Source organism: Wyeomyia smithii, chromosome 2 (assembly GCF_029784165.1).
Source record: "Wyeomyia smithii strain HCP4-BCI-WySm-NY-G18 chromosome 2, ASM2978416v1, whole genome shotgun sequence".
Classification (NCBI taxonomy): domain Eukaryota; kingdom Metazoa; phylum Arthropoda; class Insecta; order Diptera; family Culicidae; genus Wyeomyia; species Wyeomyia smithii.
In genome coordinates, this window is record NC_073695.1 from 35,618,195 (window position 1) to 35,633,010 (window position 14,816).

General features: G+C 37.8%; 1 protein-coding gene across 1 annotated transcript; it reads left to right on the forward strand.

Moving 5' to 3' along the window:
* Positions 1 to 1,583: 1,583 nt before the first annotated feature.
* Positions 1,584 to 3,131, forward strand: LOC129723359 (17-beta-hydroxysteroid dehydrogenase 13-like). The gene is made up of 5 exons (XM_055677539.1): positions 1,584 to 2,299; positions 2,356 to 2,428; positions 2,487 to 2,670; positions 2,731 to 2,853; positions 2,914 to 3,131. Exons 1-5 carry the CDS (start codon positions 1,766 to 1,768, stop codon positions 2,993 to 2,995), a joined length of 996 nt encoding a protein of 331 aa, XP_055533514.1. The 5' UTR covers positions 1,584 to 1,765; the 3' UTR covers positions 2,996 to 3,131.
* The last annotated feature ends 11,685 nt before the right edge of the window (positions 3,132 to 14,816 follow it).

Sequence of the window (14,816 nt, forward strand, 5' to 3'; positions counted from 1 at the left end):
TTTCGAGGGCTACGTACCTTTGTTTGGGATATGACGGGGTATAGAGTATTTTATATCCAACCACGTCGATTATAATTTTTCGGGAACTACAAGTTTTTTAGTGCCAGCGAACTCCGAAATGGCACGTGAAGCAAAATCAGTAGGTAAGAAATATATAGGAGTTTTTTGATCAATGCATTCTCAAGTATACTTAATAATATTTTTTTCTTCCCAATCCTAATTCAGCTTGTATTATTTATGGTAGGGTACGCGAATTCTCTAACTTTCGACTAAACACTGCTTATTGGCTTCTGCACTTTCTTCGACTATTTTCATTACTTTCGGGTAATCTTTCTTAAATTTTTCAACATTGTCCGCTGGTTTCATATATTTCCTTAACTTCGCCTTTGTTAAAGCCCAGAAAGTTTTGATTGGGCGAACCTCAGGGCAGTTTGGTGGATTTATCTTCTTTGGTACATATGAGACATTATTAGTTTTATGCCACTCTAGCGCATTTTTAGAGTAATTACAGGATGTGAGGTTGTTAAAAAGCTCGTACGATTATTACATTTATGTTCCAATCAACACAAAATATTACATCCAGCGGATTCTCAACAATCACATACTTTGAAGTTCAACGAAGATCAGCTACATTGCTTCCGGTAGGTTTCTGCCTCGGTTTATGAGACGAAGAAAACACCGAGATGCAAATTTACCCGATATTATCAATAGTGAAGAATGGCCAAGGACGTCACCGAACAAACTTTCTCGTGCGAGGTTGTACATTGCGAGAATATGAAGAGATTTAATATAGTCCTATCCGAAAAACTTTTGTTCAAAGTTCTGGAGCAGATTTATTAGTTTCTGGTACGACAGATACACAAAACGGTTGCACAAAGTTATTAGAGAATTTGAAGAAAAAATTAAGAAATAAAAAAAAGAATTTACCTTAGTGATACCAATTCCGGGACGCACTGTAAATACATTATAGAATAAACTAAACTCGAACGCAACTTTATCTCGAACAATACTTTGTTGTGTAATAATTTTGGCAAAAATATATAAAAATATATAAGCATAAGCATAAGCAAGTTGCACAATGCCAGCTAAGTTGGCTTTCTCAAAAAAATTGACGATTTGTTTTCTCTCGAGGCTTTCGATACACCAGTGACTAACATTAACATTAGACAGCATCAGTTTAATTATCATTAAACATTGTCGCTCATACGCAGAGAAACGCGCGAAAGCTTTCCCAGAATTGTATACATACCCAACTAGTATTACATGCCTAAGCATTTTCAGACGGTACACGAAAGCACTAATTATTACATAGCCTCCATTGTTTCGCTAAACGTTCTCCGATTTTAACTTGTGCCGAGCGTCCGTACAAACTACTGTTGTGTGGAAGTAAATGCACACCTGTTCGAAACTAATTGCAAACGAGTGAAATTGATATACACAACCATCGGCTGGCCTCAAACGAATTATAAGTACATTGTAGGACTGATAGTAGCAAAGGTTAGACACTAATACTGGCCTTAATCGATGAGTGCCGCTCAGACCAAAGGGTTTATCAAATTCGTTTCAGGTTGTTCGAAACTGTATTAGTCTAATCGGGTAATTTATCTTTATGATTCAGCTGTTTCTCTCGTGTTAAGGTATATTAAAACTGCCAAATGATCATTGTATTTTGCTTACGATGAGCTCTGAATCGCACGCATCGAGATGTTCTCCAATTTGATTTGATGCATACAACCATCAGTACTGCCAGGAACTTTCGAGCGAGATGAGCAACAGTGCGGGTTACCTGCGAAGTGACGACGGGGCTTATGATGCCGCCGACAATACAAAAAAATATAGCATTACTATGCTACAAGTGCTGCCACGATTTCTCATGTTGTTAGTTATGGTGCTGCCCCGTTTGCTAATGGACTTCGTTCGGGCGTACATTTGGGCACCGAAAAAATCAATTCTCGGACAGGTGGCACTGGTAACCGGTGGCGGAAACGGATTCGGTAAAGCTCTCTGCCTGCGGTTGGCCCAGGAAGGATGCTCGATCGCGATCGCTGATATCGATATGATAAGTGCGCAGAAAACCGCCGAAGAAATTCGACAGCTCGGTTGCCGCGTTAAGGTATTCAAGGTGGACGTAAGTGATCTCCGCTCGGTGCAGCAGCTGCGGATCGATGTTGAGTCGAAGCTTGGTCCGGTTGATATTCTCGTGAATAATGCTGGGTTATTGACGACTTTTTCGTTGTCCGAAGGTAGTGCGGAAGATGTGCGTAGGGTTTTCGATGTTAATTTAATGTCACATCTGTGGGTAAGTGGGAAGATTCCGCGTGTCTAAAGAGTTTCAATTCAATAGCCTGCTTCCAGACTATTCGAGAATTCAAGGACGGTATGATTCAACGTGGTCTTGGGCACATTGTTGGTATTAGTTCTATTCTAGGTATAGGAATATATACGCATATTAAGATTTATTTAAAATTCACGATGAACGGTTTTAGGCTTTTTCCACTCATCCAGGGCTGCAAGCTATTGTACAACTAAATTCGCGATTCGAGGTTTGATGAGATGTTTGGACGAGGAATTCTTTCAGCTGGGATTGGAAAATAAAGTAACCGCAACGTGCGTTTATCCGGTTTTCATGTATACCCGCCAGTCACTGATAAATATGATTGTAGAGCGAGGGTTCGTTATATATCTAGCATATTACTTCGATGTGATTCTATATAAAACAATTATTTTCAGCTTGTTTCCGGTCTTATTTACTGCCGAACGGGTGGCCAATATTACAGTTGATGGCATTCTACAAAATTGCACAGAAATCATCGCAGCACCATTCTACATTCGAATACTGATGAAAATTTATGAGTGCGTATAGTTTTTTAGTGCTTGGATCCCTTAATTAATTTGTTTCCTCACATTTTACAGGTTCTTTCCTTTGAGCTATCAGCACGCAATCTCAACCCTGCAGGTTAGTCCAGCCAACGTGAAACGTTTCAAACAAAAATAGTAATAAAAATTGGAACCAATTAATCAATGTGATATAAACAGGATCATAGACTAATGCGTTATTAATAAGAAGTGTCGTAAAATTTATACAAATTTCGGTTGGGAATACAATAATAAAACTAATGAGGCAAAATATTCAGTCGATCTAAGAAATTTAGGATCGAGGATTCTCTAACGAATCTGAGGATTTTATTCTAAAAATCGAAAAAACTCAGACAAACGTCCACGTAAATATAGGGAGACTGCAAAATCTGCAAATATCTGCACACTGCCAAGACTTCACGAGTAAGAACAGCTGGATTTCAGGTTCCAGCCCGAGGAGTTCTTTTAGATGTTACTGTAATTTCCTCAAGAGATGCGGATCCATCGATCGGAGAACCTCAATAAAACTAATGTTAATAGTGGCAGCTTTCTGGAGCAAAACCATAGAAAAGGCTTGGGAAGTTATTTTGAAGCTTTTGTTTGCTATCGAACTCGAACTGGGAAAGTGAAAAGCCCTAAATAAAACAATTACAACATCAAAGCAAATGACAGTCCTAAGGCTTCATCAGTCCGAGAGAGGCTCACACTGCAAATTTTAAATGGATAGTTCCGCAAAAGGTTGCGGCTGAATTAACACCTGCTTTGAAGTCACCGTTGCCTGTAACAGCTGACTGCACTTGAGCTTAGTGCAAGGCCAATCGACCAATCGATTGAGATTAGAACTTGCCACCAGCGCTGCACGAGACTGCGATTGTGTAACAACAACAGGCTGTAAGCACAAGTCAAAGTCAAGTGACTGAAGATTGTCAACAGCGAAATTATATTGGAAAGGAACGAAAAAGAGTTTCGTAACTGATGGAAAGAAGCGCCTAGTTGCTTCCGAAATAGTCCGGAATCAACTGGACTGGGTCACAGCAGAATGACGAATTAACAAGCCGATCACGTAATCCCTGTGGGTGCCGAAGCATGTGTGATTAGCGGATTGCTCACCGGTAAGGTAAGGTGCTAACAGGAAGTTTCAATTTAGTTTTTCACTTTTGACGAGCGTATTGTCGTGATTAATCTAACTGCCGAATTAGACGGATTGGACGCCACACTTGACCAAATCTTTAAGCTAATAAGTATAACTGCATAAAGTTAAATTAGCCGGTGCGCCTGTAAGTATAGGTCTTCATTGATGTAAAAATCTCGTACTTTTCGCTTCACCCCATGCATTAGGTTTTGTACAGTTTCCTCGGTGATCTGGCTGGTAGTTCTGGACCAGATTTCAATATCACACCTAATAACTATACTCATGGGCGTAGCCAGAATTTCAAATAGGGGGGGAGGGCAAGCTCTTCAAAATTTCAGAAGTAAAAAAATGGTGGAAAATTTGATTATTCTTTGTCCAACCGTGAATATAAATAGATGTTCTTTTTCTTTACTAAAAACTCTTAAGTTCATCCAAACCTTCGGACATATTATTTTGGCGACGAGGATCTCAAGAATCCACGAACATGGCAGAAGATAAAGTTGATCAGCAGCTGCAACCGGAAATTCAAGATATGATTCACAAGATGACCCAAATTTTACAGCGGATAGCGGTCCAGCAGCAGCAGCGTCAGTGTCAAACCCCGGAGCAGATTTTGGAGTCCCTCTTTTCGAACATCATCGAGTTTGTCTTCGACGAAGAAAACGAAGTAACGTTCGGACGTTGTTGTTTTAACGCTACTAGGACCTTTTCGAGAACGATGCAGGCCAGCTGAATGATGCGGCGAAGGTACGTTTACTTCTCCGGAAGCTGGACACCCATTCGCACAGCCGCTATCTCAACTACATCCTGTCAAAGTTTCCCAAGGACGTGAAGATTGAAGACACAGTCAAGATTCTCAATAAAACCTTCGGGCATCAAACGTCCCGGAAGCGGTTCATGTGTCTTTTCAAGATTGTTGTTGCCCATCTGCCGATGAACACTCAGCAAGCAGAGAGCACTCAACCGCTGTTCAAATATTGTTGACCTCAGCCAGGTTTTCACCCGACGTAATGTGCTGAACGAGCGTTCAATCGTGCATGTTTCCATGGTGGAGCAAGTGCAATTTTAACTGCTTTCTCAGTTGCAGGGAAGAAAGAACGGGTTTTAGCTATCAGATCTATAAGATCCAACTCTTCCAAGTTCTTACGGTCTGCTCTCATACTGCTGCAATGTTAATACAAAGCTTCCACGTCTCCAACAAAATTGTCAACTTCATAAAAAATTACGAAATTTTCGGTTTTGCGCTTGAACTCTTCCAACTACATGCGTATTTCGTTAGCGGGATGCAGCAAGGACAACGCGTAGGCGGTGCACTATCTTCATCGAACCGTGTTTCCAGTGAGGTGACAATAGAATCAAGGTAAGGAATTGTCACAGCTCGGTTCCAATACTCCAAGCCAGTTGATGCAGGTGGATTTGCCCGGTACTTTTGCCGCTGCAATATCCTTGGTGGATCAACTGAAAAACCTGTGCAATAACACGCAACATAGCGCAAGCATTTCAATCAATTATTTTTTATCTGGCTGATACTAGTGATGTCCGAGTTTTTCAACTAATCGAATAATTGTTAATCGATTATTTTGTTCCTGTCCGCTAATCGGTCTCGATTAGCTGACGAAAGATATTCGATTAATCGAGATGATCGATTATCTGATTGCGTGAGCCCTGCATCAAAAATAAGATGTTATTGTCGCTGCAGCACTACTCTGCAATTCGCTTGTGAGTCCAGCGACGCGGAAATTTCTAGTGATATTATATTGCATGATTATTTCTCGCACAGTACAATACAGTTTCAATGTTCAATCAAAACTATTAGAAAATAATACAGTCGCATATTTTGGGACATTTTATGTTGAATCAAAGACTACTTTATATTAAAATACACTAAGGTCGCTTTCAACGCGGTTTTCTTCTACGCGGATTCCGGAATTTACGCGTTTTTTTACGCGGATTCCTGAATTAACGCGGTTTTTTACGCGGATTCCGGAATTTACGCGGTTTTTTTACGCGCATTCCGGAATTCACGCGTTTTTTTAACGCGGGTTCCTGAATTTACGCGGTATTTTTTACGCGGGTGCCCCCGCGAAGAAATTCGCTGGAAAATCCTTGTCAGACGAGCGACTCGTTGCTTACGATTTTTTTCTGCATGCACAATAGTGCTGACCAACAGTCAGTTACCAATAAACTTGATCTCTAGATTTTACTGACAAATCTGGCAGAAAGCTCTAGCATTATTCCGTGGCCTACCTCTTGATGTCGATGTACGAAGTTGGTTCATCGAACAAGCCTATGATCGAATCTCTACTGCAAATTCTGTGTAAAATAGTGTAACGCCTGAACTTTGCTTTTTGGCAGCAAAAAGTACTGTACAATTTTACAACATATTAAAACTTTCTTTAAGAGACTTTTTGGCTATTCGGTTTGAAATCACATTATTTAACCCTCTAGTGCCCAAGTTAATTTCTAGATGGGTTTCGGTAAAATCACTATGAACCATTATAAACACTTTTTAAGTATTTATTGAAGCTTTTCAGAACTTCGACTGAAGCCCGCCAAATGGCGGTATTGGGCACTAGAGGGTTAATATATTTATAATTCATTGGAACAGTGGAACCATCTCCTATCGACTGTTAGATTAGGAACATTTCTAGGTAAAAGCGTTAAAAGCGTTGGAATCTGTCCTCGAATACGGTTCCATACTGAAATTGGGTCAAAATTTTTTGGTGCCAAACCGCCATGCAAATACTGCCGTAACTCCCCGGGTAATTCGCCCATATGGTCGATGTTTTTGTATTTTGATGCTTCTCTAGCAAGAGTACCGTGGGCAGCCCACAGGTCATTGCTTGGTTCGATGTTGACTGATTCAGGTTGCTCCTCTCTACACTGCCTGGTAATTTTTTGCATCATATTAACTAAAATTATTAGCGTTCGCGTAAGTGCGAACAACCCCTAAAATTTTTTTCAACTTCGTAGTCGTGATGTTTATTTTTCGTTCGTGCGCGCATTTTTATAATTTTGAATGAAATATTAACGTCGCAGCACTAAATCGAAATCGCGACTTTGAATACAAAGTAGTGCACTGTATAGCACATCAGATGCGCTATACAGCGCACTATTTGCGACGTAAGGTATAATGTGCGGCATGAGAGTAAAATCAATTGTCGCCAGTCGACAACTACAATGTTCAACTAAATGGATAACATAAAATAAGTGAGAACAGAGGTTTCGAAATCTCTTGTGTTTTCGTCACCGCTGGCATAACCAATTTTCCCATTTTTGGACAAAGTTGAACTATAATCGAACAATAATCGGGGTCAATTATTCGATTATTCAATAATCGGAAAGCCGGTTGATCGATTAAAAACTGATCGAATATTTTCGCAAATAATCGATTAACTCGATTAATCGAGAAGTAATCGGATATCACTAGCTGATACTTTACACAGATGTTTCTATGGGCTAAAGATGTCGTTTTGTGCTATTAGAGTTATTGAAAACAAATTGTTGCACCAATGCCAACATTTAGGGGGGGGGGGGGCAACGCCCCCCCCTGCCCCCCTCTGGCTACGCCTATGACAATACTACATACCTGCAAAGTGCTTTTCTTATGGTTGGTCATAGTATTCAGCAGTCAACACTAAATTACTTGATCAAATTGTTATTAAAATTATTTGAACGATTTCAATAAATCTGGTGGGTCAAAATGTGCCATGAGAAGATAAACAAACCCCTTGCAGTGCAACCAATATCACTTCATTTTTTATTACCGTATATAGAACAATGTTTCCAAACTTTGTTATATTTTAAGTCTAGATAACGTTGAAACTATGCGAAAACAATTTTAATATTCAAGCTACAGAAACAATCCATTTTGAAAGGTTTTACATTGCTTTATATAATTAATTGAAAGTGCCACTGACGAGACGATTGTCGATCTAGTTGCACTGCGCATAACAACACATGCGCATGCGCTGGGTAAATGTTGTCATAGTAACGCATTTGCGCATGCGCTCTGTTGTGGCGGATTCTGACCCACGAATGCAAGAATTTCTTTATTCTACTGGGTCAGTGCAGATCTACCCAAGAAAAAGAAACGACATTGCGATTTACTACGCCTGTAAGAAATAGATACCAGATAGTTGTGGGCTAAATTGACTCTTCGCAATCAAATAAATCAGCGAACATTCTGTAATTCATAATCTATTTTCCACTGATTGACAAATAGAAAACGGTATCCAATGAATGGCGCATGATTTTTGCCTTTCTCCTAGAAAGGTATAGCAATCACTGAAAAAACCAAAGGTATAAAAGTGCTCCAAAGGGTCGAATCTCGTATATCAATCGACTTAGTTCGACGAGCTGAGCATTTTCTGTATGTGTGTGTGTATGTGTGTGTGTGTGTGTGTGTGTGTGTGTGTGTGTGTGTGTGTGTGTGTGTGTATGTAGGTAACGGTCTCCCAATCTCACTCAATTTTCTCAGAGATGGCTGGGCCGATTTTGATGAAGTTAATTGCAAATGAAAGGTCTAGTTGCCCCATAAGACCCTATTGAATTTTATTGCAATCGGATTGTTAGTTTCGAGGTTATGTATCAAAATGTGAAAATCGTCAAACTTCATTATCTCAGAAACTGCTGAACCGATTTCAATAAAATTGTTATCAAAAGAACGGGCTTGTTTTTTGAGTTTAGTGAAGCGGGCAATGTATGTAGTTTCGCGGGAATGCGAAGATGAACGGGAATAGAAGGTGTGACTAGAATTAAAAAAAATTTTCCCTCGTCCAGACGGGACTCGAACCCGCAATCTCCGTTGTCTTCGGCAAGGTGTTTTGGTCAATTAATTGTTTTTTGAACCGTTTTTAAAATAATTCTATAGGGATCGGACATTTTGTTCAAAAGTTATGCAAAGAAACGTGTTTCAAAAACTGTTTAAACTCACTCGCTTTTCTCAGAGATGGCTGGACCGATTTTCACAAAATTAGTGTCATATGGAAGGTCTTGTTGCTCCATAAGACCCTATTGAATTTTATTGTTATTAGACTTTAACTTTGTACGTTATGTGTAATAATGTGAAATCAGGCTTTGAAAAGAAACTTGTTTCTAAGACTGCTTTAACTCACCCACTTTTCTCAGAGATGGATGGACCGATTTCCATGAAATAAGTTGCAATAGAAAGGTCTAGTTGCCTGATAAGACCCTATTGAATTTTATTGTAATCGCACTGTAACTTTGTGTATTATGTATCAAAACGTAAAAGTTATGAAGCTCCATTATCTTAGAAACTACACAACCGATTTGAACAAAATAGGTATCAAATAAACGGACTCGTTTTGCCAAAAAGGCTGGACTGATTTCAACAATCTTAGTTTTACATTGAAGGTTTAGTTGCTATATTGGTACCCATTTCATTTAATAACAACACTGGTTGATAAAATCGAAAAATAAATGCTGCTCTAAAGCTCGCAATAGTTGCCCTAGAAAGAAAAAAAATCACAGGAACGGTTGAAAAGCTATAATTTTCATTTTTTCTCAGTTTGACCTTCGGGGCCATACTTGTGTTGATTAGTCCAATCGGACTTTTAGTTTAACCATTATGTGCTGAATTGTAAAAATATTAAAAGTCTATTCTCTCAAAGATTACACAACTTATTTAAAGAAAACAAGTGTCAAACGAACAGGTTGTTCCTCAAACTAACAAAGAAACAAAACCCAAAGTCTGTTTAAAACTACCTGCTTTGATCAAAGTTCGAAATTATGAGTCATTATGATAGAAAGACTATTTATTTAATACAAATATTACGTCAAATTTCAAATATTATGCTCTATTTATTCCTTCTAATACAACATCAATATTCTAAAATCCAAAAATCCTTTATACCCTTATTGGATTATATTTGGCAATTGAAGGATATTTTCCAGAAACCGGGAGTCGCAAATTCGGATTTCACAGTGAAGTATGAAGTTGATTCCTGGCCTCTGAGCATCATCCCGGGTACTGAAAAACTCACATTGGGTAATTTATCTCTCTTTTAGACTGGTTTCCAGAAACCGGAAGCTACTGTCTAGAAATTTAAAATGGCGTCTGAAGATGATTTCTGGCCTCCGAGTATCATACCGCTTCCCCAAATCGTGTTGGATGATATTTGTCACTTTAGGCTGTTGATCAGAAACTGTCGCCATCTTCGCCATCGAAATACCCAGATTATGCAGTTCGGCCATTTTATGATTTTATGTGGTCATCTGGATTTGAAATGGGGTTTGAGGTCGGATTCTGGCCACTGGGTATAATCCAGGTTTCAAGAACCCATATTGAATGGTATTTGCCCATTCATTGGATGCCCCTCAGAAACGATCAGTAATATAAACTGCGTTAAAGAATTTCATGTTCACTGATAAGATCATTCAAATTTATGTATTTGGAACAACATTTAATTATACATTATTTGAAATCTACTGACTAAAGTTGACATAAACAATCTAATTATTTATACGCAGTATATGAGTACAAATCGATTATACCACGATCAAAAACAAAATCGCATCATATATTTGAAAGAATTTAATGGTATTTGCATGTATATCTGTTAATGTATGTTCATATGTGTGTGAATGTTATATTTTAAATGTTGGGTATAGTTGTGCTATTGGCTAACAAAAATTTGTTGTTTAGAATGAATAATATATCCAGCAGAAATCATCAAGGTGTATCTTTTAAGTGTTGGTGTAAATCTATTTCAACAAATAATAAGTTCGAATGAGAAAGGCTGGATCTCACCACTAGGTGGATTGATTTAGGTTTTCAGAAGTAAAGCACAATATTTCACCATGAAATTTGACACGCACCTAGAACTTTATAGGGGGATGGGGGTAAGACGGACATGTGACATTTGGCTTAGCGATTTTTTTGAAAAATTGCCCTGGCCACTTTTCCACCAAGTTAGTTGATGATTTTCGAACCACCCTTCCAATGTTTACAGTGTTCAAATGTGCAAAAAATTAACAAACAGTTTAGAAATTTAGTGTATTGGTGGGGTAGGACGGTCCACCACCAGGGTGGGTAAAATGAACAGTGTTTATAGTATTATTTCCTTCAAATTAGGGTATGCTTCGATTGCATCCATCAAATGTACACCGAAGGTCAACTGGCCGCTGTTAGTCGCGAAGTGGACTGCGAAATTTCGGTTCATGCGCGGTGAAACTTCTGTCTGAAATTGATAATAGTTTAAGATTTAAACTAACTATTCAGTTTGATAATATGGAAACTACCTCTGAAAAACTGATATACAGGATAACCCTTCAGAACTTTGTTTCCGGAGTGTGACCAGGATCATCAAAAACCCTTAAAATATCCTTCATATGTGTTTGCGTTTCACGTTTTGCTAATTCATAACATTAAAAGAGCTGAGCTCGTCGTTTATTGCTAATTTTCTTAGCATGTCCGTCTTACCCACACCACCTGTCCGTTTCACCCGCACACTCAATAAAGAAAAAAAGAATTTTGCAATCAAAATACTACGCATCCAATTGCTTGTGTCAACCTACAATGTAAGGGGTTAAGGTCCCAATAAATATGTTGTTTCACACGTAAAAATGTACTGTTTCTTTAACATGTCCTCCCATCCCTTACTTAGACTTACTCTTAGACCCTGCCCTCATACTAACAAAAGGGCAAACCCGACTCACAATTGAATGAATACCGAGGTGTGTATTCAGGTAATCATAATCCCAACAAACAAATGGGCTGAATAATTTTAAGATAGCTGAATAAAGTCTGCATACAGGTGAACAATCTCCACGCCATTATTTAATTGTTGGCTGGTTAAGCGCTTTTTCAATTTTAAAAATAGCTATTAGAGAACATCAATTAGACACTGAACAAACTGATTGAATAAACGCTTCTTGATACTTATTGTTTTCTATCTGAAAATCTATCATTTTTTTATCCGGAGTTTAAAAGTTTGTGAGATATTTCAAAAAGCGAAAAGTATATGTACATAAAAATAAAGAACTGTACCGAATGATAAAAAATATACCAAACAGAAAGAAGTCAGTATGTTATTTTATTTTAATTTCTGTTAATTAATTTGAGTACGATGAACTATTTTAAAATGGTTTATAATGCTTTCAATGGAGCCGATGGGTATTAATACTGATAGCAGAGCAAATTGGAAATAACTGAATTTACAATGTATTTTCCTCGTCATTCTTATCATGAACTTTTTTCCAGATCACTTTTTTAAGCAGCTACTGTTTTACAAACATACCAACCCAAGAAACATTTTTTAGCTAAATAAGCGCTTTTATAACTCTTCGTGTTCAGCTGACGGCTGAACATAGGTCGAATAATGTATTTCTAAGTGTTTATCAGCTTTTAATCAGTCGGTTTTGGAGAACTAAATCAGCTACTTGTTACATTCGGCTTTCTAAACAGCCGAACAAGGGCTTAATAAGAAACAACTCAGCCATTTGAACAACTTTTATACATTCTGATCGATTCTGTAGAAGCGATTATTTATTCTTTGTACAACTTGTAGAAAAGCTTTTATACAGCTCATAGTCTTAATAAGCGCCTATATGACAATTCCGTGGCTAAAATTGTATATTCTGTCTTTCTGAAAAAGTGCTTTTTCAGTTTTATTACAGCTACGATATATATTATTCAAAATATATATTCGTCTTAACTAGACAATTTTTTTTTATTGTTTAGGCTATTCGAACACATCTGAATGTTTTGATTTTTTGCACTTCTGTGTGTATTTTTCATCGTTTATTTTTATATTATTGTAAGTGAAAAATGAGATTATTTTAGTATTCAATTACTTTACTGCCAGTCTCGAATCTCGAACTCATGGTCATGAGGTTGCTGGTAGAACGCGTTGCCGATTCGTCTATCTTGACATAAACGCATACGTATCGATTTAACCCGTACATCTATTTCTAGTTTATTTCATAAACAATTTTACATTGGGTGTACTGTTGCACTGTTTGTTTCTGTTTATGAAGTGGATAAACTAGCGATAATTGCTACAATTTAGGGATATGATACAAATGCTGAAGCGCTTGTTCAACTACAATCCAGTATATATACAGCCAATGTAAAAATGTTAATGAAATAGACTGGAAATAGATGTACGGGTTTAATCGATACGTATGCATGTGTCAAGATAGACGAATCGGTAACGCGTTCTACCAGCAACCTCATGAGCATAAGTTCGAGTTTGGGAAGCCGAATGTAACAAGTAGCTGATTTAACTCTTTAAAACCGACTGATTAAAAGCTGATTAAACACTTAGAAATACATTATTCGACCTATGTTCAGCCGTCCGCTGAATAAGATGAGTTAAAAAAGCGCTTATTTAGCCAAAATATATTTCTTGGGATTGCCGATACTTGAGACGAGTATCTAAAAAGGGCAAAAGTACCCTTCCTTTTCGAAACAGTCGAGAGAGTTGCAGAGTTAAGCTCGGTCTCTGGCAACAACAACAAAAGATCCATCACGGCGGAGCAACTACGAAATGTGCGGTTTTTCAAGCTCAAACTCAAATGGTGAACCGATGCAACGAACAAAAAGATTATCGCTTTGTTATCATTTTTTACCGTTTGTACTCAATAACATAAGAGAAAACTACAAATGTTTAGTTAACTGCATCCAAAAATACTTGTTCCAAAAGTTTTATCATTTGGAGATTAATATGTATTGTGTATAAACCTTTGTTATAAGCACAGCATTGTTCATAGTATCTCTCTTCTAAACTCTCCTCACACGGACATTTGCTTTATCTCATAAACTAAGTCGAATTTACTACACTGAAAATATTTTTTCGTCATTCTCTGCACGCACATTTCGTAAAGATGGAATTCGTAGATTGTACAGCACTTTGGTGGATGTATAGAACATTCGTACTACAAGTTATCGAATAGAATTGCAACTTTACGCATAATTTGTACAATTCACGAATGTACTTTCATACGAACGTGGATAACAACGAACAACAAAAAAACGGAACGCGAGTATTTATTTGAACGAAATTTTTGTATTCTGTTTTCGTATAATGTATATGTTATTGCGTGAGCTTACTAATTTTTTGTACTATTTACATTATGCAGCGTTGGTTTGTACGATTGATTGAATTCATTTCTTGAACCTTTCGTTACGTATACGAATAGAGATCTACAACCATTTTGACAGTTCTGACGAAAGTACCTTCATATTTAATACTCATTAAAGATATACCACACTGTAAGTATTTTTTCGTTATTCCACTCACACACATTTCGTAAACATGGATTTCGTAGAGTCTATAGCACTTTTGTTGATTTTACAGAACATTCGCACTGAAAGTTATTGGATAGAACTGCAACTTACGCATAATTTGTCCAATTCACGAATGTACTTTCGTATGAACGTGGATAACACCGAGTAATTACTTGAATGTGTTCTGTTATTTATGATTTCGTATAAACAGAACTTGTAGCCACATAGTTACAGAGTCCGCTTTGATAAGCAGATGGCCGTGAGTTCCACTCCTTCACTTGGTTCGAATCCGTTGCTTTCCCCACGATATGAGGTAGAGAACATTTATACGCTTCTGGAACAACATCACTCTCGCATCGATAGAACCGCCGCGATACATTTACCCTTCGCTCAGGTTTCGTATCGAAATAACTTTCGTGAACATTTGAAAGTCTCTGGGGCTAAGTTGGAAGGCGCGCGTCGTCGCTCTCTCGCAATCGATAGAACTATAATCGCGTTGTGGCAAACCGGTGATGATCAATCAAGCTCTCAAGCTCTCTTTTATTTTTGATTTCGTATAATGTATACATTATTGCG

Coding starts and splice junctions, on each gene's coding strand:
- LOC129723359 (XM_055677539.1), top strand. CDS start 1,766: ATGAGCAACAGTGCGGGTTACCTGCGAAGTGACGACGGGGCTTATGAT. Junction 2,429..2,486: donor TGGTATTAGTTCTATTCTAG/GTATAGGAATAT, acceptor GAACGGTTTTAG/GCTTTTTCCACTCATCCAGG. Junction 2,671..2,730: donor AATATGATTGTAGAGCGAGG/GTTCGTTATATA, acceptor AATTATTTTCAG/CTTGTTTCCGGTCTTATTTA.